Source organism: Balaenoptera musculus, chromosome 6, assembly GCF_009873245.2.
Source record: "Balaenoptera musculus isolate JJ_BM4_2016_0621 chromosome 6, mBalMus1.pri.v3, whole genome shotgun sequence".
Lineage (NCBI taxonomy): Eukaryota > Metazoa > Chordata > Mammalia > Artiodactyla > Balaenopteridae > Balaenoptera > Balaenoptera musculus.
Genome location: NC_045790.1, coordinates 12,142,289 through 12,163,064, shown reverse-complemented (window position 1 = coordinate 12,163,064; position 20,776 = coordinate 12,142,289). Strand labels below are relative to the sequence as shown.

The window sequence follows — 20,776 nt, the reverse complement described above, 5'->3', positions numbered from 1 at the left end:
TGGAATTGTAGAGCGGACTGTATCCATCCTAGAATTCCCAAGGAATTTGTGAAATTCGGGAGAGAAAATGGAAGATTTTGCCCTCTGTGTCAGATCACGATAGGATTGCTAGTGTGATCCCTATTCAGAAATAAGTACCTAAGAGAGCACTGGCTATCATCAAGCCTTGGGTAAATGATACTAACAGTCAGATCAGTTTATTTATTTTTTGGCTGCATGGGTCTTCATTGCTGCGAGCGGGCTTTCTCTAGTTGCGGCGAGCAGGGGCTACTCCTCGTTGTGGTGCACGGGCTTCTCATGCGGTGGCTTCTCTTGTTGCGGAGCATGGGCTCTAGGCACGCGGGCTTCAGTAGTTGTGGCACGCGGGCTTCAGTAGTTGTGGCACACGGGCTTCAGTAGTTGTGGTACACAGGCTTCAGTAGTTGTGGCCCGCGGGCTCTAGAACGCAGGCTCAGTAGTTGTGGCGCACGGGCTTAGTTGCTCCGCGTCATGTGGGATCTTCCCGGGCCAGGGCTCGAACCCGTGTCCCCTGCATTGGCAGGAAGATTCTTAACCACTGCACCACCAGGGAAGTCCAGATCAGTCAATTTAAACCAGGTTACGTTTTTGAAAAAGCAATCTAACTCCTATAAGAAAAACATTATATCCTTTAGAGTAAGACTTTTAGTAAGAGAGAAATCAATAGGAATAATATACTTGAACTTTCAAAAAGCCTTTTACATTGCTTGTTTTTAATTGAAGAAATGATAATTTAAAAATTAATTACTTTAGGGTTTGGGAAGGTGGATTTTTTTTTCATGAATTAGAAAGAAGCTTAGGGTTAGGAAACAGTTAAAAACAGTTAATAAAGGACTTAATGGTACTTGCTCTTATTGAATTTTTTAGATTGTTTACATGAGGAATATATGACATTTTTAGCTTTTTTAGGAGGAGGAAGGAAAGGAGCTGATATTTACTAGATATATTCCAGGTGCTAATTTTTTTTTTTTTTAATTTTTTCCCACTTTAATGTTCTCAGTCCAGTGAAAGAGGTGACATAATGCCCATGAATGAATTGGAAAAAATGAAGCTTTGTCTTAATTAAGTTACTTATCTAAGATCAAAAGCAAGTAAGTGATAGAGTCAGGACTGAAACCAGGGCTGTCTGGGCCTGTGGCCCCTGTTCTACTAAAATAAGTCGATGAATGGGATTGATTTCAGAAGAGCTCACAAGGTCGTGAGAATGAACTAAAACATGTCTGGTGAGTCATGGTACAAGGAAGCCTAAGGTGTAATGCATTTAGGAAAAAGTTGTTCGAACTGGACTTTTAGGATGATGGTCCTCAAGAGTCAGTTTTGTAGCAGAAAATAGACGGTAGATTGTCTCTCAGAGGTGTTTTTCAGTGTGTTTCTGGGACCAAATAGGCCAGCACAGGGTCGGGTGTCATTGAAAGATGATACAAACTGAAAATGTCTTCCTTTTCCCTCCTGTAAAACTGTGGTTTATCTGTTCTGTGCTATGTAGTTTAATATCCACATTTAGAGACCTAAGAGAGCTTGAGGTGGGCCAGAGAAGGAAAATGTAAGTGATTAGAAGGTAAGGGACTGCCCATGATAATAGGCTGAAATGATCAGAACCTTCTATCTGAATAGATGTAGGTGTGGAGCGAGGGTTATTAATTTGGATAAAGGCATGAATATTACTTCATTAGACTAAGTGCATTTTTACCATATTCTGAAATTCCAAGAATCAGAAGGCAATTTAAAGCCTAAAGCTGGCAAATTTAAGATTAATAAAAGGAAGCACAGGGCAGTAGTGAATGAGGAGAGCTTACAGTCCTTATTCTTAAGGTAAACATTCTAAACTGATCTGGGAAGTTGTTTTTTTTTTTTTTTTCTTTTAATAATAGCCCAAAGATCATCATCTTTAAAAATTAGAATAAAATCTTATTATATTTTCATTCTTTTGGAAAGTGTGAAATACTAACTTGTTCACACATTTAAACCTAAATCTTTGAGCTGTTCTAGAAGCGATATTTAAGACCAATGTTGGAAACTGAACAGAAGTGACCTGCAGTGTGTTGAATGAGGTATTGTGTGGCACAAGCTGATCTATAAGGAAATTGTAACAATTTATCATTTTTGATTTAGGGTGTTTTCAGATTTACTCCAGAGAGCCAACTCATGATTCTGAGTAATCTCAATACGCAGTGGAACAAGCTTAATCCTAAAGGCTACATTGTCATTCAGTGGTATTTGTCAAGTCCAGCAGAACTAAGTAAGAATGACAGTACCAGAGTAGCAAAAATCCACAGGGATTTTACTTTCTGTTTGATAGCAAAAGGGACCATCTATATCTGGAGATTCTCTGAAGCTACCTTCCTGGAGCAGCTGTTTCATAGAGAATTTTCCTAACTACCTACAAAAAAGAATGAAAGTTTCAATTCTATCCAAACAAAATAACAAATCAAAATAATTCTTAGCTTTGAGACCCTTTGGTTTGAGGTCATAGCATTATATTCCTTAAAACTGAATAAATAATGCTGTGTCATTTTTTAGGAATTTCTCATCCCTGTGGGGTCTGTGGAAAGAGAAGCTATTGGAAATTTTGATTGTTCTTAGCCTGAAACTTTAGGTTATTATCATTAGCAAGGAAAAGGACTTTTTAAATTTATTTGTTGTAAAAGATGTCCAGTTCTTACTCTGTATTAAATAAATTACTCTTAAAACTTTTGGCTTAAGTAGTTTTGAATAAACCTTGGAAAATGTTTGGATAGCAATTTGTCTAAAAATCTCCTTCTAGGGAGTAAAACCTAATGCCTAAGAGTGGGGGCTATAGAGACCATTTGCCTGGGTTTGAATACTGGCCCTGCTACTTACCGCTTATAGAAACTTGGGCACTTAATTTATGTCTCGGATTCCTCATCTGTGGAATGGAATAGTAATAGTTCCTTTTTTTACAGGATTGTTGTAAGGTAAAGGTTAATGCATGTAAAGTGCTTAGACTAATGCTTGTCTCTTGATAAATGCTTAATAAATACTAGTTTTTTTAAGTTATTATAAATTGTTTACTTCCTCAGCCCAACTCCCAGTTATTTATTTTCTCATTACTTTATATTTGTTAGCATATACTTTTTGATGTTCCCCTTTGTTTTTAATTATGAAAAATTTTGAATGCATACAAAAGTAAAGAGGATATTACAATGGCCCTTCATACACGTATCACCCAGATTCAACGATTATCAATGTTTTCCACACTTTAGTTACACTATATCCCCAACTATACTTTTTTCAGATTCATATTCTTTTTTTTTAATTGAGGAATAATTCAAATCTCAGGTTCATATTCTATGTTTAGACATAACAGTGAAACTCACTCAGGTTTTTTTTAAGATATTAAATACTCTGATCTTAGATCATTCTGTCAGCCTTTTTGGAAAAATGACATCTTTCTTACATAAAAATTATTGATGCACAAGCTTACGATTTTTGTATATTTTCTGTCTAGATTTGTCTTCTGTAGTAGGAAGGATCAGTCTTCCTTTTCTCCTTTTTTAAAATGTGAATTCTCCTTTACAGTCAGAAGAAGAAGTTGCAGAAGGAGAGAAAGAAGTGGATGCTTTGAAGAAAAGTGTAGACTGGGTGTCCGACTGGTCCAGTAGACCTGAGAACATTCCACCTAAGTAAGTCAGTACATGGTTCTTTTCAGTGGACACAGTGCATGTAGTGTGGACCTGCTAATTGCCGAGGTATTTTCAGCAAATGCATTTCTGACACCTGCCTCTGCATTTCTTCCCCCAGGGAGTTCCACTTCAGGCACCCTAAACGTTCCGTTTCCTTAAGCATGAGAAAAAGTGGAGCCATGAAGAAAGGGGGGATTTTCTCTGCAGAATTTCTTAAGGTGTTCATTCCATCTCTCTTCCTTTCCCATGTTTTGGCTTTGGGGCTAGGGTAAGTACTGGTCAGTGCCTGAAGTTTCTTCCATTCATTTTATTCACAGATTTTATTTCCAGCTGTAAGATATACATGAAAGCAGTTTGTGTTGTTGTCCTTTTAATGTTTCAGCGCAAGTGGGGTGAACTTAAAAGAATTATTGAAGTCGATTCATTATTGGTATATAGGGTTCACCCGCTCTCTGAAAGTAGAGCATGTCTATGAAACCTTCCGTAAGCTGAAATGGTGTAAAGCGAAGAAGCAATTACCTTAGGACACATCTTGCCAACTGATGCACAACATACATCGCGATAAAGCACAGATGCTCACAGATGCAGTTCAAAGCTACGGCAGCTGGATGCTGAGTGTGGTTCCTGGGAGGGAGGCGCTCTCACTGCTCGGAGCGCGCTTCCTCTGTAACAGCTCGCTGCAAAACCAGCGCTGAACACTGTTCACTTTGCGCCTTTCTTTATACAAGTGAAAATCCTCTTCGAATTTCTTTCAGTTATCGAAAACAGGTACTAACATAGGTCTAACCTACATAGCGAAGTAATGAAAAGCAAACTTTCGAAAAGCGGGGGATACCTATCCAATAAGCATTTTTAAGAGTAGAGTTTTTTCTTATTTGAAAATAAGTTGTTCATATGACTTACTACCCTAAATGTTCATTTTAAAGTGAGAGCTCTTCTATATTTGATTTTTCTTTTTGGGTTTTGTTGTTGTTGTTTATAAATTACTCAAGATAAGCTGAGTTTTAAAGTAAATTAATCTTTAGTGTATAAAGTTGGCATTGATGTGAGCATTTCTTTTTCCCAAATGGGAAAATACACCATTTTATCAAGTAGTCCTTGAGTGCAACTGGAAAGCTGGCTGGGGTCACTACTGTTTTCTCTTTGTATTGACAGCATTTTTCTTTCCTTCTAAAATTGACCCCACATTTACCTGCAATTCGTTGATTTTTCAGGGATGTCTTTTGTTTTTTTAAATAGATCTTTATTGGAGTATAATTGCTTCACAATACTGTGTTAGTTTCTGTTGCACAAGAAAGCGCATCAGCCATATGCATACACGTGTCCCCATATCCCCTCCCTCTTGAGCCTCCCTCCCACCCTCCCTATCCCACCCCTCTAGGTGGTCACAAAGCACCGAACTGATCTCCCTGTACTGTGCTGCTGCTTCCCACCAGCCAGCTATTTTACATTCGGCAGTGTATATATGTCGACACTACTCTCACTTCGCCCCAGCTTCGCCCTCCCACCCCATGTCCTCAAGTCCATTTTCTGTGTCTACCTCCTTATTCCTGCCCTGTAACTAGGTTCATCAGTACCATTTTCTTTTTTTTTTAGATTCGATATATATGTGTTAGCATACGGTATTTGTTTTTCTCTTTCTGATGTACTTCACTCTGTATGACAGACTCGCAGGTCCATCCACCTCATTACAAATAACTCAGTTTCTTTCCTTTTTATGGCTGAGTAATATTCCATTGTATATATGTGCTACATCTTCTTTATCCATTCATCTGTTGATGGACATTTAGGTTGGTTCCATATCCTGGCTATTGTAAATAGTGCTGCAATGAACATTGTGGTACATGTCTCTTTATGAATTATGGTTTTCTCAGGGTGTATGCCCAGTAGTGGGATTGCTGGGTCATATGGTAGTTCTATTTTTAGTTTTTTAAGGAACATCCATACTGTTCTCCATAGTGGTTGTATCAATTTACATTCCCACCAACAGTGCAGGAGGGTTCCCTTTTCACCACACCTTTTCCAGCATTTATTGTTTGTAAATTTTTTGATGATGGCCATTCTGACTGGCATGAGGTGATACCTCATTGTAGTTTTGATTTGCATTTCTCTAATAATTAGTGATGTTGAGCATCTTTTCATGTGCCTCTTGGCGATCTGTATGTCTTCCTTGGTGAAATGTCTATTTAGGTCTTCCACCCATTTTTTAACTGGATTGTTTGTTTTTTTGATATTGAGCTCCATGAGCTGTTTGTATATTTTGGAGATTAATCCTTTGTCTGTTGTTTCATTTGCAAATATTTTCTCCCATTTTGAGGGTTGTCTTTTTGTCTTGTTTATGGTTTCCTTTGCTGTGCAAAAGCTTTTAAGTTTAAGTAAGTCCCATTTGTTTATTTTTGTTTTTATTTCCATTACTCTAGGAGGTGGGTCAAAAAAAATCTTGCTGTGGTTTATGTCAAAGAGTGTTTTTCCTATGTTTTCATCTAAGAGTTTTATATAGTGTCTGGTCTTACATTTAGGTCTTTAATCCATTTGGAGTTTATTTTTGTGTATGGTGTTAGGTAGTGTTCTAATTTCATTCTTTTGCATATAGCTGTCCAGTTTTCCCAGCACTGAAGAGGCTGTCTTTTCTCCATTGTATGTTCTTGCCTCCTTTGTTGTAAATTAGGTGCCCATACGTGCGTGCGTTTATCTCTGGGCATTTTATCCTGTACCATTGATCTATATTTCTGTTTTTGTGCCAGTACCATACTGTCTTGATTACTGTAGCTTTGTGGTATAGTTTGAAGTTGGGGAGCCTCGTTCCTCCAACTCCATTTTTCTTTCTCAAGATTGCTTTGGCTATTTGGGGTCTTCTGTGTTTCCATACGAATTGTAAGATTTTTTTGTTCTAATTCTGTGAAGAATGCCATTGGTAGTTTGATAGGGATTGCATTGAATCTGTAGATTGCTTTGGGTAGTATAGTCATTTTCACAATATTGATTCTTCCAATCCAAAACATGGTATATTTCTCCGTCTGTTTATGTCATCTTTGATTTCTTTCATCAGTGTTTTATAGTTTCCTGAGTACAAGTCTTTCACCTCCTTAGGCAGGTTTATTCCTAGGTATTTTATTCTTTTTGTTGCAGTGGTAAATGGGAGTGTTTCCTTAATTTCTCTTTCTGATTTTTTGTTGTTGGTGTATAGGAAAGCCAGAGACTTCTGTGCATTAATTTTGTATTCTGCAACCTTACCAAATTCATTGATTAGTTCTAGTAGTTTTCTGGTGGCATCTTTAGGATCTTCTATGTATAGTATCATGTCATCAGCAAACAGTGACAGTTTTACTTTTTCTTTTCCAATTTTTATTCCTTTTATTTCTTTTTCTTCTTTGATTGCTATGGCTAGGACTTCCAAAACTATGTTGAATAAGAGTGGCGAGAGGGATATCCTTCTCTTGTTCCTGATCTTAGTGGAAATGCTTTCAGTTTTTCACTACTGAGTATGATGATTGCTGTGGGTTTGTCATATATGGCCTTTATTATGTTGAGGTAGGTTCCCTCTATGCCCGTTTTCTGGAGAGTTTTTATCATAAATGGGTGTTGAATTTTGTCAAAAGCTTTTTCTGCATCTATTGAGATGATCATATGGTTTTTTGTTTTTTTTTTTAAATATAAAGCAGTGGACTTAAATTATATTTGCATATTCATAGAATCTTGAGAGAGAAAGAATCTTTTTTTTTTTAATTTTTATTTATTTATTTTTGGCTGTGTTGGGTCTTCGTTTCTGTGCAAGGGCTTTCTCTAGTTGCAGCAAGCGGGGGCCACTCTTCATCGCAGTGCGCGTGCCTCTCATGACCGCAGCCTCTCTTGTTGCGGAGCACAGGCTCCAGACGCGCAGGCTCAGCAATTGTGGCTCACGGGCCTAGTTGCTCTGCGGCATGTGGGATCTTCCCAGACCAGGGCTCAAACCCGTGTCCCCTGCATTGGCAGGCAGACTCTCAACAACTGTACCACCAGGGAAGCCCAGATCATATGGTTTTTATTCCTTAATTTGTTAATGTGATACATCACATTGATTGATTTGCATATACTGAAGAATCCTTGCATTCCTGGGGTAAATCCCACTTGATCATGGTGTATGATCCTTTTAATGTGCTGTTGGATTCTGTTTGCTAGTATTTTGTTCAGGATTTTTGCATCTGTGTTCATCAGTGATATTGGTCTATAATTTTCTTTTTTTATGATATCTTTTTATGGTTTTGGTATCAGAGTGATGGTGGCTTCGTAGAATGAATTTGGGAGTGTTGCTCCCTCTGCAATTTTTTGGAAGAGTTTGAGAAGGATCGGTGTTAGCTCTTCTCTAAATGTTTGATAGAATTCGCCTGTGAAGCCATCTGGTCCTGGACTTTTGTTTGTTGGAAGATTTTTAATTATGGTTTCAATTTCATGACTTGTGATAGGTCTGTTTATATTTTCTAATTCTTCCTGGTTCAGTCTTGGAAAATTGTACCTTTCCAAGAATTTGTCCATTTCTTTATGGTTGTCCATTTTATTGGCATAGAGTTGTTTGTAGTAGTCTCTTATAATCCTTTGTATTTTTGCAGTGTCAGTTGTGATTTCTCCTTTTTCATTTCTAATTTTATTGATTTGCGTCCTCTCCCTTTTTTTCTTGATGAGTCTGGCTAAGGGTTTATCAATTTTGTTCATCTTCTCAAAGAACCAGCTTTTAGTTTTATTGATCTTTGCTATTGTTTTCTTCATTTCTATTTCATTTATTTCTGCTTTGATCTTTATGATTTCTTTCCTTCTACAGACTTCAGGTTTTCTTTGTTCTTCTTTCTCTAGTGGTTGTATAGTGTTAGGTTGTTTATTTGAGATTTTTCTTGTTTCTTGAGGTGAGATTGTATTGCTATAAACTTCCCTCTTAGAACTGCTTTTGCTGCTTCCCATAGGTTTTGGGTCGTTGTGTTTTCATTGTCATTTGTTTCTATGTATTTTTTTATTTCCTCTTTGATTTCTTCAGTTATCTCTTGGTTATTTACTAGCACACTGTTTAGCCTCCATGTATTTGTATTTTTTACAGTTTTTTTCCTGTAATTGATTTCCAGTCTCATAGCATTGTGGTCAGAAAAGATGCTTGATGTGATTTCCGTTTTCTTAAATTTTCTGAGGTTTGATTAGTGACCCAAGATGTGATCTATCCTGGAGAATGTTTCACGTGCACTTGAGAAGAAAGTGTATTCTGCCACTTTGGGGTGGAATGTTCTATAAATATCAATTAGATCTGTCTGGTCTATTGTGTCATTTAAAGCTTGTGTTTCCTTATTTATTTTCTGCTTGGATGATCTGTCCACTGGTACAAGTGGGGTGTTAAAGTCCCCTACTATTATTGTGTTACTGTCGATTTCTCCTTTCATGGTTGTTAGCATTTGCCTTATGTATTGAGGTGCTCCTATGTTGGGTGCATAAACATTTATAATTGTTATATCTTCTTCTTGGATTGATCCTTTGATCATTATGTAGTGTCCCTCCTTATCTCTTGTAACAGTTTTTATTTTAAAGTCTTATTTTATCTGATACGAGTATTGCTACCCCAGCTTTCTTTTGATTTCCATTTGCATGGAATATCTTTTTCCATCCCTTCACTTTCAGTCTGTATGTGTCCCTAGGTCTGAAGTGCGTCTCTTGTAGACAGCATATATATGCATCTTGTTTTTGTATCCATTCAGCCAGTCTGTGTCTTTTGGTTGGGCCATTTAATCCATTTACATTCAAGGTTATTATCGATATGTATGTTCCTATTACCATTTTCTTAATTGCTTTGGGTTTGTTTTTATGGGTCTTTTTCTTTTTTTGTGTTTCCCACTTAGAGAAGTTTCTTTAGCATTTGTTGTAAAGCTGGTTTGGTGGTGCTGAATCCTCTTAGCTTTTGCTTATCTGAAAAGCTTTCGAATCTGAATGAGATCCTTGCTGGGTAGAGTAATCTTGGTTGTAGGTTTTTCTCTTTCATCACTTTAAGTATATCCTGCCACTACCTTCTTTCTTGCTTGCGGAGTTTCCGCTGAAAAATAAGCTGATAACATTATGGGGATTCCTTTGTATGTTATTTTTTGTTTCTCCCTTGCTGCTTTTAATATTTTTTCTTTGGATTTAATTTTTGTTAATTTGATTAATATGTGTCTTGGTGTGTTTTTCCTAGGGTTTATCCTGTATGGGACTCTCTGTGCTTCCTTGACTTGGGTGACTATTTCCTTTCCCATGTTAGGGAAGTTTTCAACTATAATCTCTTCAAATATTTTCGCAGACCCTCTCTTTTTCTTTTCTTCTTCTGGGACCCCTATAATTCAAATGTTGGTGTGTTTAGGGTTGTCCCAGAGGTCTCTGAGATTGTTTTCAGTTCTTTTCATTCTTTTTTCTTTATTCTGCTCCTCGGCAGTTATTTCTACCATTTTGCCTTCTAGCTCACTTATTCGTTCTTCTGCCTCAGTTATTCTGTTATTGATTCCTTCTAGTGTATTTTTCTTTTCAGTTATTGTGTTGTTCATCTCTTTTTGTTTGTTCTTTAGTTCTCCTAGATCTTTGTTAAACATTTCTTGAATTTTCTCAATCCCTGCCTCCATTCTATTTCTGGGATTCTGGATGATCTTTACTATCATTACTCAGAATTCTTTTTCAGGTAGATTGCCTATTTCCTCTTCATTTATTTGGTCTTGTAGGTTTTTACCTTGCTCCTTCATCTGTGACATATTTTTTTGCTGTCTCTTTTTTTTTTTTTTTTTTTGAATGAGTAGGATTGTGTTCCTGTCTTACTGGTTGTTTGGCCTGAGGCTTCCAACACTGGAGTTTGTAGGCTATTGGGTAGAGCTGGTTCTTGGTGCTGAGATGAGGAACTCCATGAGACCTCACTCTGATGAATATTCCCTGGGATCTGAGGTTCTCTGTTAGTCCAGTGGTTTGGACTCGGATCTCCCACGCCAGGAGCTTCGGCCTGACCCCAGGCTCGTGAACCAAGATCCCGCAAGCCGCTGGTTCACTTTGGGGTTCTCCTGTCTCCTTGGGCATCAGAGTCCCCCACCAGCAGCCGGCAGGCGCCCTAGTTGTGGGGAGACTCCAACTCCGTGTCTTCCCACACCGACATCTTGACTTCTCCAAGGGTGTCTTTTAAATTCTTCTTTTTTTCTTGATTTGAACAATTGAGGAAATATAGTTTTGAAATATTTTAGGAGTTAAACACTTGTGGTTAAATATTTTTAAGACATATCTGCTATTCTCTTTGAGCATGCCCAGTGGGTCCTTTTCTGTATATAATGTGCAGAAGAAGTACAGCATCTCTTACCTTCCCTTTAAGGAGCTCAGCATATGGGAGAGATGTTCACAGTAATGAACTTGGAAACATATGTGACTTTCCCACACACACCTCCTGTCTTTCTGGGTGCCTGATCTGCTTTTGTGAGGGTGAGGACAGTGATGGCACACAGCAAAACAGGGAGTATGTGAGAATGCTGTATGGGGTAGGAGTTCACATTCCCCTGCAGCACTGACTGCACAGTAGTTCATTTGCCCTCAAGAGGTCGGTCGGCTTTTGTACCTTGGAGGATCTCTTCCTTTTATGAATTTTCAGACTGTTTCTATTGCTGGTGTAAGTGTAACTGTTGTTATAGATGAATGTAGAAAAAAAAAAGGATTCTAAAAAGTAAAGTTGGTTTTATTACGTTGGGATGTGGGGCTGGTTCCATCTTTTCCGTAACTTCCCTTCTGCTTCTGTTATATAAGGGTCAAACACTTGCTTGGCATGGGAAGGTAATCCTTAAGAGTTAAACTGTTAGTAAGGGCATTTTAAAGCACTGGCAGCTTTGTAATGTGGTAGATTACTGTATTTTGTATCTGAAATATCAGTAGAATTTTTTGTCTACCACAGCGGACCGTCTCAAAGGAGGTTGGCTCTGCTTTACTCCTTGGAGGGATCTGTTCTCTCTGGCTTGGCTTTGTCTAATCACTGGCCCAGTGATGTCCAGTCCTGCCCAGTGAGTAAACATATAAAACCAGTTTAGCTGGCTGATGACTAGCTTTAAGTAAGTCAGTGATGATTTCAGGGTGTTAGGGAACTGTACACATGGACCTTTAGAGCCTTATACAATGGCTGAAAATTTTCATTTGTACGTACAGTTCAGCCTGTGGACAAGTTGGTAGAGAACTGTTGAAACAGATGAAACATGGTATACTGTGTTTCCTTTCAGCATCTACATTGGAAAACGACTCAGCACGCCTTCTGCCAGCACCTACTGAGGGAAAAGAAGAGCCCCTGGGAAAGCGTGTGACTTGTGAAGTGGTGTATTATCACAGTAGTTTATTTGAACTTGAGACCATTGTAAGCATGACCCAACCTATACCCTATTTTTACATATCCAAGTTCCAGTAACTCTCAAATCCAGTATTTTATTCAAACTCTGTTGAGGCATTTTACTAACCTCATTCCCTTTTTGGCCTGTAAAACACTTTAGAATTTCCTAACAGAGTTTACTGTTGTTTAGAAATTTGCAAGGGCTTCTTTTCTGCAAATGCCACCAGCAGATTATAATTTTGTCAACAATGCTGTTGTCTCCTTTTAGTACCACCAGACTTAGACTTGCATCATTCATGGTATAAATTTTACTCTTGCAAGATAACTCCCATCTTTCTCTTAAAGCAAGACCAGGTTAGCAAATGATATAAAAGCTTTGATGTTTTTTTTTTTTCAAGACAAAGGCAAGCTTCCCTAAGCTTGAATTTATAGTTATTAAAAAAGAAAACAAAAACAAACAAAATGGGACACAAGAAAAAAAAATATCCTGGGCAATAAAAAATTATTTTAAACCAGCTTTTGAGCCACTTTTTGTCTAAGCCTCTTAATGGCGCCTTTTTATTTGTAGGAGGCAAGCTATATAAATGATAGGTATAAAATAGAAGAACTAGAATACATCAGCAGATTTTAATACTAGTATGTTATAATGGTGTCTTTTCTATGGTGTAGAATCTTTATTTCTGGTAAGGAATGTCTCAGGCCTAGAAATCTATGAAATTGCTTTGGGGACCTCTGTGTGTGTGTTTGGTATTTTTATGTTTAGCTGCATGTGAATTTTTCATGACTTTGAATTTTTTTCTTTCTTTTTTTATTTTTTCCTAAGAGGCTTTGGAATGAGTTCCAATTTGTGGTATAAATACAGGCTTCTTGTTTTAGGAAGCATCACTGACACTCTGAAGCCTTTAAACTCTGAAGATAATTGTTTCAGAGTTATTTCAAGCACTCGGGCAACTTTGAAAACCAGACTTGGGTTGTGGGAACAGTTGACAGAGTTCTGAAGAGATGCCATTGGTTTTCTTCTGCTCTCTCCCTTTCTCATGTTTACTGTACAACCTGCCCAAGGCGATTTCTGTGATTGTGCAGGCGCCAGCCATTTCCTTCTCCTGTAGCCATCTTTTCAGTTATGTTCAACTTCTGAAGTTCCACAACACTCAACAACTTCCTCTTATGATATACTTTTTGGTTCATTTCTCAAATGTGAAGCTTTAGGACCAAATTGTTAGAAAGCAACAGATTTACCAGTCATTTCAAGTAGGTTTATTGGCTTTCTGAACACACAGCATGATTCTGAAGGATACTATTATATGTTTTATATATAAATAATTACTGTTTATGGTATAAGCATTGAATATTTAGAGAACCATTGTTAATTTGAAGGCTAGCAATCTATTCAGTAAATAAGGAGTATCAGGTTGACTTGAATAAAAGCACTCTGACCACCAGGTTTGCTAGTTTGCAGAAACTCTCTGAGTCTTTTCTCTCTCACATGAAGTTTTGTAAAGTTGATGTGTTATAGTGGAAAATAACATACTATATTAAACAAAAAAATTAATTTCTGACTCTCTTTTTTCAAGAATGTAGCTGGCTGTCTTTAAGAAAGATGATATATCCAAATAGTCTTCTGAATTCTTTGACTGTGTTTTTCTTTCTAGATTTTGGTGTCTAAATAATTTTGGACATTTTTTTATTATTCCTTGTTTCTATCTTATTCACAAATCTGACAACACTTGACTTGCCTTCTGTAACCTATTTATTTCAAGTCTTCATATTTCTTTGGGAAGAAAGTCAATCTGCTGGCCTGCTGACTTTGAAAAGCCTGAATAAAGTTGGAAAAGCCGGTAAAGTTAGGAGAACTAAAGAGCTAAACTGTTCTAATATACAATTTGTATTACAGTTGGTATCATGGGAGGGAAAAGTAAAATTATACTTAAAGAAAAGCAGCTTTTTACAGGCAACACATTACTCTCTTTTGAAATTCAGTAGTAATCCTGTCAGGTGTGTGGCTGAATTTGGGTATATTTGTGGTTTCTTTCCAACATTGAAAATAAATTTAGTCCTGCCCTTTTTCTTAAAATAGCTGTGAAATTTTGGACTATTCCTTAAAACATGAATACATGATGACAGTAGAACTTAATCATAGGATGAAATCATGCAGTATTTATTGATAACCCTAACATCTGGGATAAATGTTTATGTTCCTACCCAGATTTGTGTTGAATGGAAACAGATTGTGTGATTGGAAAGGAGAATTCGACAGTTAACAGTTGACATTTTTAAGATTAATGTTTAGAAAGCTTTACACCTGTTTACAATTTGAGGACGAAAAGGCAGTCTTCATTTTTCTTACGTTTGATGAAAACTGGCTTAAGATATTTGTAAATATAATCAAGAGCAGAACTGCACAAACTTGCACATGGAAAAGTGCAGCAAGTTACTTTGATTGCAGTAAAAACATCTACTATTCTAAAAAATGAAAACTGAAGACTTAGATGAATTTTCAAGTGAACCAGTTGTTGAAATTATCGGAATTAACTGAGCCAAAGTGATTATGCATTCTTCATCTATTTAGTTAGCACTTTGTATCATTATATACAGTTTACAATCCATGTATAACTTGTAGCTACAAACATTTTGTGCCATTAAAGCTCTCACAAAACTCTTTCTGTCAGTACGTTATTTTATGTCCCGTGTGTTGCCTGGGAGTTCAGGGGAAAGGAGGCCTTACCTGTCTACATACACGTTTTCCTTAGTTGAGTTCCTCAAATCCTAGAGGACCTGCCAGTGTGCCAATGACATAGGCGTGGATGATATTCCTGCCCTCCTGAGGCTGCCACACTCGGGGGACATCCACCACGCGATGTAATTATTCATCGTGTATGAGGTACAATGGGGCCATAACCATCAGAGCATTTGTTCTGCCAGAGGGCATCAGGGCTCACAGAGGAGGGGGTCTATTGAAGGATGAGTAAGTGTTCAACAAATGCAAAAAGGAATTACAAGCATGCCTGCAGCTGACACATGTGAAAATACATTCCGGAAATAACGAAGCTCACTGTGGCTGGAAAACAACGGTGGGTAGAGAGGACACTGAAAATGTAGTGAAGTGTTGAACCAAACTGAAGTTTACATGCCCTCGGGGGTTGAACTTATTTGGATAGTCATTGGGTTACTTTTGAGGGGTTTATTTAAAGCAGGGAAATGCTTGAAGACTTAAGTTGTAGATGGTTATGAAAGTGTGAAGCAAAGAGAACCAGAGGCCAGGAGACCCGTGAGTTCTCTGAGGAAGGAATAGGAGCCGGCCCTCAGCTGTAACCCTAGGGATGGGAAAGGTGGGCCGGGGTAGATTTGGGAGACAAAGCCGAGTCAATGGTAAGGAGATGGTTGAGAAAGGAAGAAGGCATGTGACATTAATGTGACGATGCCATTAACTGAGAAAGTGAGAACCAGAGGAGGAATGGAGTGGTAGGGGGAGAGAAAGATGATTTCAACTTTGAATACATTTGACCTGGTTTGAACATAACCAGCAGACACTTCTTAAATAGAACTAGAACTCAGGAGAAAAGTCTGGAGTGGAAATGGAAACACTGAGACACGCATGTGTATTATATTTGAAGATTTGGCCATGAGGACAGATGAGAGAAGTCGGCAAAGTAGTGGGGAAGGGCAGCATTTGAAGACTGAGCAGAAGAGAAGCTGGAAAAGGTGAGTGATGTAAATAGTGTGGTAGGAGAACCACTCCTTCCCAAAAAGAGGTGGTAACCAATCCTGTCCAATTTAGTGGTTAAAGAGGGTGAATTGAAGGGTAGCTTTTGAACTGGGCAGTTGAATCACTGCTGATCTTTGCAAGAGCGTTTCTGTCGGAGCAAAAGAGGGGTCCCAGGTTAAACTGAATTGGGGCAATGAATGAATAGCAACTAAGAAGTGGTGACTTTTCTTGGTCAATTTGGAGATGAAGAAAGTGAAGGGGAAGATTTCCCAGAGGAGACCGGTTGGTAGGATTGTTTGCTTATTGGGATATAGAGAGAGGAGGAATGAGTTTGTAGGCTAAGGAGGAAGTGCAAAGGGAAATATTGAAGATGCGGGGGAGCCGATAACAAAGTCCTGGAGGGAGTAGGCAGGATATATTAAGGACTCAGAGGGGAGATTTACCTTGGAAAGGGGGAGAGGGACTTTTGGAATCACTCAAAATTCACAAAACCCAAATACTTACAATAGGAAATAAAAGAGGTAGGTGAGAAGAGGTGAAGAGAGATCTGTGAGGGGGTGAAGGAGCAGTAAATTGAGGAAATCCACATCTGATGGGCTCCGTTTTCTCCATGAACACTAGGTCTTTGAAGATGAGGATGGTGGTGGAGGCTGACGGTAGTTGGAACTGTTTTCCATCAATATCTCCTGATCTAAAAGGAGCCAGAACTAAAGCTGAGCCTCTTGGAGCCTTTTAATTGCTCTTGGCATCTTTCCCCAGTGTACCTTGATGTTGAGCAGCCTCGAAGCCCAGACCGGGCTCTGCCACCTTTCAGCCTCGTCAGTGCTTTTGCGATTTCAGCTGTCTTGGATTAAACTAAATGATCTCTTGGGACTTTTTAATCCTATAATTGCTGTCAGTAAATTACAGTTCAGTCTAAAAAGCAGGATTGAGAATGGCTGAATGATGAACAGGCATTATGAACATCTTATAAGTATTACTTTATATTTGTTAGTGGAACAAGAAAGCGTGTTTTTCTGAGCGTCTCCTTTATGTCTCTTGGTAAATGGACAAGATAACAAACCAGAATGCAGAGGAAAAGCTATAAATTCTGGGTGCTGATGAGCGAGGATTCCAAATCACAAATGATTTAAATCTTTAATCAGTTTGTAAGCCCCATGCCTGACATTTAAACTTTTACATGTTTTAGCCCTGGGATGATTTATTGTACCTCTGCTCTACGAGGGGTATGAAGTTCAAAGTCATAATCATTTTTCTAGATTAATTATAAAATTTAATGAAATCTTTGGAGTGGGGAGAAAAATTTGTAAAGATTACCATGTCATCTACTTCATTTATTATTATTTCTCACTTAGAAACACAAATATAAAGGTCATGAAATTAGCCAGTTTATAAATTCAAATCAAGTGAAAAATAGTTTCCGACAAAGGCCTCATTTCTCCAGCTAAGACAGAAAGCGCTCAGTCAGAAGTCAATGGACAGGGCTTCCCTGGTGGCGCAGTGATTAAGAATCCGCCTGCCAATGCAGGGGACACGGGTTCGAGCCCTGGTCCAGGAAGATCCGACATGCTGCGGAGCAACTAAGCCTGTGTACCACAACTACTGAGCCTGCGCTCTAGAGCCCGCGAGCCACAACTACTGAATCCCGCACGCCTAGAACCCGTGCTCCGCAACAAGAGAAGCCACCGCAATGAGAAGCCCGCGCACCGCAACGAAGAGTAGCCCCCGCTCACCGCAACTAGAGAAAGCCTGCACACAGCAACGAAGATCCAACACAGCCAAAAATAAATAAATTCAAGTCCTATAAATAACTGGAAAGAGCTTTTGAGCTGTTTCCAAGGGTTTTGAATAAGAGCTAATGGACGGTGAAGCTGCTGATCAATTCTTAGACTTTGAAATGCAAATTTGAAGTTTGCCTAAGTGAAGTGAGGCTGGAAACTTGGGGTGAGGGGAGAAGGGTTACAAACCACATCAGAAATCATTTGCTTACCACTTAGTAAAAGATACACCCCCTGCGGTTCGTAGCATTTTTTGAAATGCTCAACAAACAAAAACGTCTTTACTTCCTCAACCTCGATGAATTTGACTTCCACTTAATGTCCTGTCCTCTACTTTCACTACTAGCATGAATATGGAAAAACTGTGGATATATTGAATAAGGAAAGAAACCACAGATTTTTTTTAAAAAGAGCTCCAAAAGCGATTCTGCTGCACAGCCAAGATGTGGACTCACTGACCCACAGGTACATAGGAAGGATGCCCACAGCTACAAACAAGGCAGCTCTCTACTGGACTTCAGGCCTATGTATCCAGCTACCACGGGCATTTTAAACTTCTTATGTCCTTAACTCATCTTGCCCATCTTTCCTGCTGTGTACCCATCTTCTTATGTTGTCTGGGAATTACACAAGTATCCCTTCAGTTGCCCAAACCGGAAACTTGTCAATTATTTTCCTTCCCCACTTCTCCAGTCAGTCACCACGGCCTGTCAAGTCCACCTTCAAAACAGCCCCAACTACTCCTCCCCACCTTCCCCTACCTTAATCCAGGCCGCCCCCCAACCCCCTTTGTTGGGCCACTGCAAGAGCTTCCTGACTGGTCTCCATGGCAGCCAGAGTAATTGTTCTAAAATACAAATCCGATCAGACCGTGGTGTCACCCTTAAATGGTTCCCCATTGTCTTGAGGGCAAAGTTAAAGTTCTCTAAGGTTGCTGCCAGGCCCTTCTTCATCAGGCTCTGCCCGTCTCAGCCTCACGTCTCCCGTGGCTGTTCTCCACTCCCTCCCCCAACACAGGTCAGACGGAACAGATCTTCATGCTCTTCTAACTCCTGGCCTTTGTGAATACGGTTTCCTCTGCCAGGATAGCCCTTTCCCCACCCCTCCCTCTCACTCTTCATTTTTCAGGGCAGCTCAGCGTTCATTTCCTCTGAGAAATCTTCTTTGACGGCTGTCACACACGCTCCACACCCGAGTGGACTGAGTGCCTCTCCTGTAACCTCCCGGAACAGTTGGCATTTACCTCCATTGTGGCACAGTTCACCCTGAAATATGATGGTCTTTTTCCATGTCTTCCGCCCTCATAGACCTTGAGGCGCTCTGAGTTAAGTCCTGTATCTGGTTTGTTTTCCACCATGTCCCAGAACTGACGGTGCTTGTCACCGCGTGCATGCTAAACGTAGTGAAAAATTACTGAATTTTGTTGTCAACACACACACACACACAGCTAGTTTCAGCCTAGTTTTATTGAATTTACCTGAAGTGGAATAGCAGGTATTTGGAGATAACTTAAGAATTCGGAAGGATTGAACTCTAGGGAAGTTGCATAGAATGGCAGCAGATTTTTGAAAAACTTCATTTTGGAGAGAGAAGAGGAAAATGTTTAAAAAACACTTAAGGGAAAGAACAGAGCTTGTGGAAACTTGAAATCTGAAGCAACATGGGTCAAACTGATTATTTAAACATCTGGTTAAACCTAGAATCTTCTCTTGTATCCTAGCTAGTGTGCCTTGTGAGTTCTGTGTTAGAACTGTCACATGCAAAAGCAGCTCTGTGTCATCACTGATTTTAAAAATGGGATTAGAGCTACCACAGGGTTGGCTTGCATAATGTTAAACGTGGGACTGATTACTTTTCACCTTGTAACATTGTTTATGGCTTGGGATTGCATTAGATGGCTTGAAATGAGATGGCTGGCCATTGGAGGTGTTCGGACTAAAATTCAGCCTACAGAAAATGGTGTGGCAAGTCTGAGACTTTTTTTTGTAAAGGTTGTACTCCATTTATAGTTATTATAAAATATTGTCTATATTCCCCGTGTTGTACAATATATCCTTGTAGCTTATTTTGTACATAATAGTTTGTACCTCTTCCTCTCCTACCCCTATAGTGCCCCTCCCCTGCCACTGGTACCCACTAGTTTGTTCTCTCTCTCCGTGAGTCTCTTTTCTGTTATATTCACTAGTTTGTTGTATTGTTTACATTCCACATATAAGTGATATCGTACAGTATTTACCTCTCTCTGTCTGACTTATTTCACTTAGCATAATGCCCTCCAAGTCCATCCATGTTGCTGCAGATGGCAAAATTTCGCAAGACTTTTAAAAATCAGTGTTTCAACAAGTTATCTCCACTGCGTGTTGAGGAAAACTGCATCTGGTGAGGATCTTCTTTGTGCTGAGCCTTGTGGTTGCTGTTACTTAATAGAGTCCTGTAACAGGTAATTTTATAGATGAAGGAACCAGGGCTCAGAGGTCTTAAATAATTCGCCCATATCACACCATTAATAAATCACAACGTAGAGATGCCAATTTAAAGCAAAATCACTTTCCAGGGCTCTTTTTATTTTTTTTATTTTTTATTTATTTATTTTTTAAATTTTATTTATTTATTTTTGTTTGCATCGGGTCTTAGTTGTGGCATGCGGGATGTTTCGTTGTGGCGTGTGTGCTTCTCTCTAGTTGTGGCGCGTGGGCTTAGCTGCCCTGCGGCATGTGGGATCTTAGTTCCCCGACCAGGGATCAAACCAGTGTCCCCCGCACTGGAAGGCAGATTCTTAGCCACTGGACCACCAGAGAAGTCCCTCCAGGGCTCTTTTTAAATCAAGCATCTGGGGTTTCTTAGTTTTTCTGAAATAATTCTGAAGTGTCCATTTATATCCTGAAAATCACAGCTTCTAACCAAAACATTAGACTTCTGCAATAATTAAATTTTCTTGAAAATACTTGTCAACTGTTCTAATGGTAGATCTAAGAAATAACAGAATCAGATCAAACCCTGGGCAGTATTGTCCGAGTGAGTGGCATATTTTGTTATATTTGGCAGCACTAACAATCCTTGTGCAAAGATAGATTTTAAGCTTCAAGCCATCCATTTGGGCATCACCAAGTTCTGCTTCATGAATAAATCTGAAAAAGGAAACCCATACCCATTTCAATCATTTCTGAAAGTTAATTTTCATATCATCTGTGCCTTTATCCATGTTATAATGTTCCTGCCAAAGAATCTATATTTTGGGTGGGTTGTGATTCAGGCTGAGAACAGTGTGAAGAAAGATGGGTGGGATGGGGGAGATGGGAGGGAGGTC

General features: G+C 39.0%; 1 protein-coding gene across 4 annotated transcripts in view; it reads left to right on the top strand.

Moving 5' to 3' along the window:
• Positions 1-14,644, top strand: part of BNIP3L (BCL2 interacting protein 3 like) — a 28,722-nt gene extending 14,078 nt beyond the window's left edge. For 2 of the 4 annotated variants that reach the window (XM_036855595.1, XM_036855596.1), the window contains exons 4-6: positions 3,559-3,662; positions 3,781-3,930; positions 11,882-14,643. In XM_036855595.1, coding sequence (XP_036711490.1) covers positions 3,559-3,662; positions 3,781-3,930; positions 11,882-11,930 — 303 coding nt within the window. In that variant the 3' untranslated portion in view covers positions 11,931-14,643. Of the gene's footprint in view, positions 1-3,558; positions 3,663-3,780; positions 3,931-11,881 lie in introns of all 4 variants that reach the window. The other 2 variants (XM_036855593.1, XM_036855594.1) reach the window with 2 other exon arrangements.
• The last annotated feature ends 6,132 nt before the right edge of the window (positions 14,645-20,776 follow it).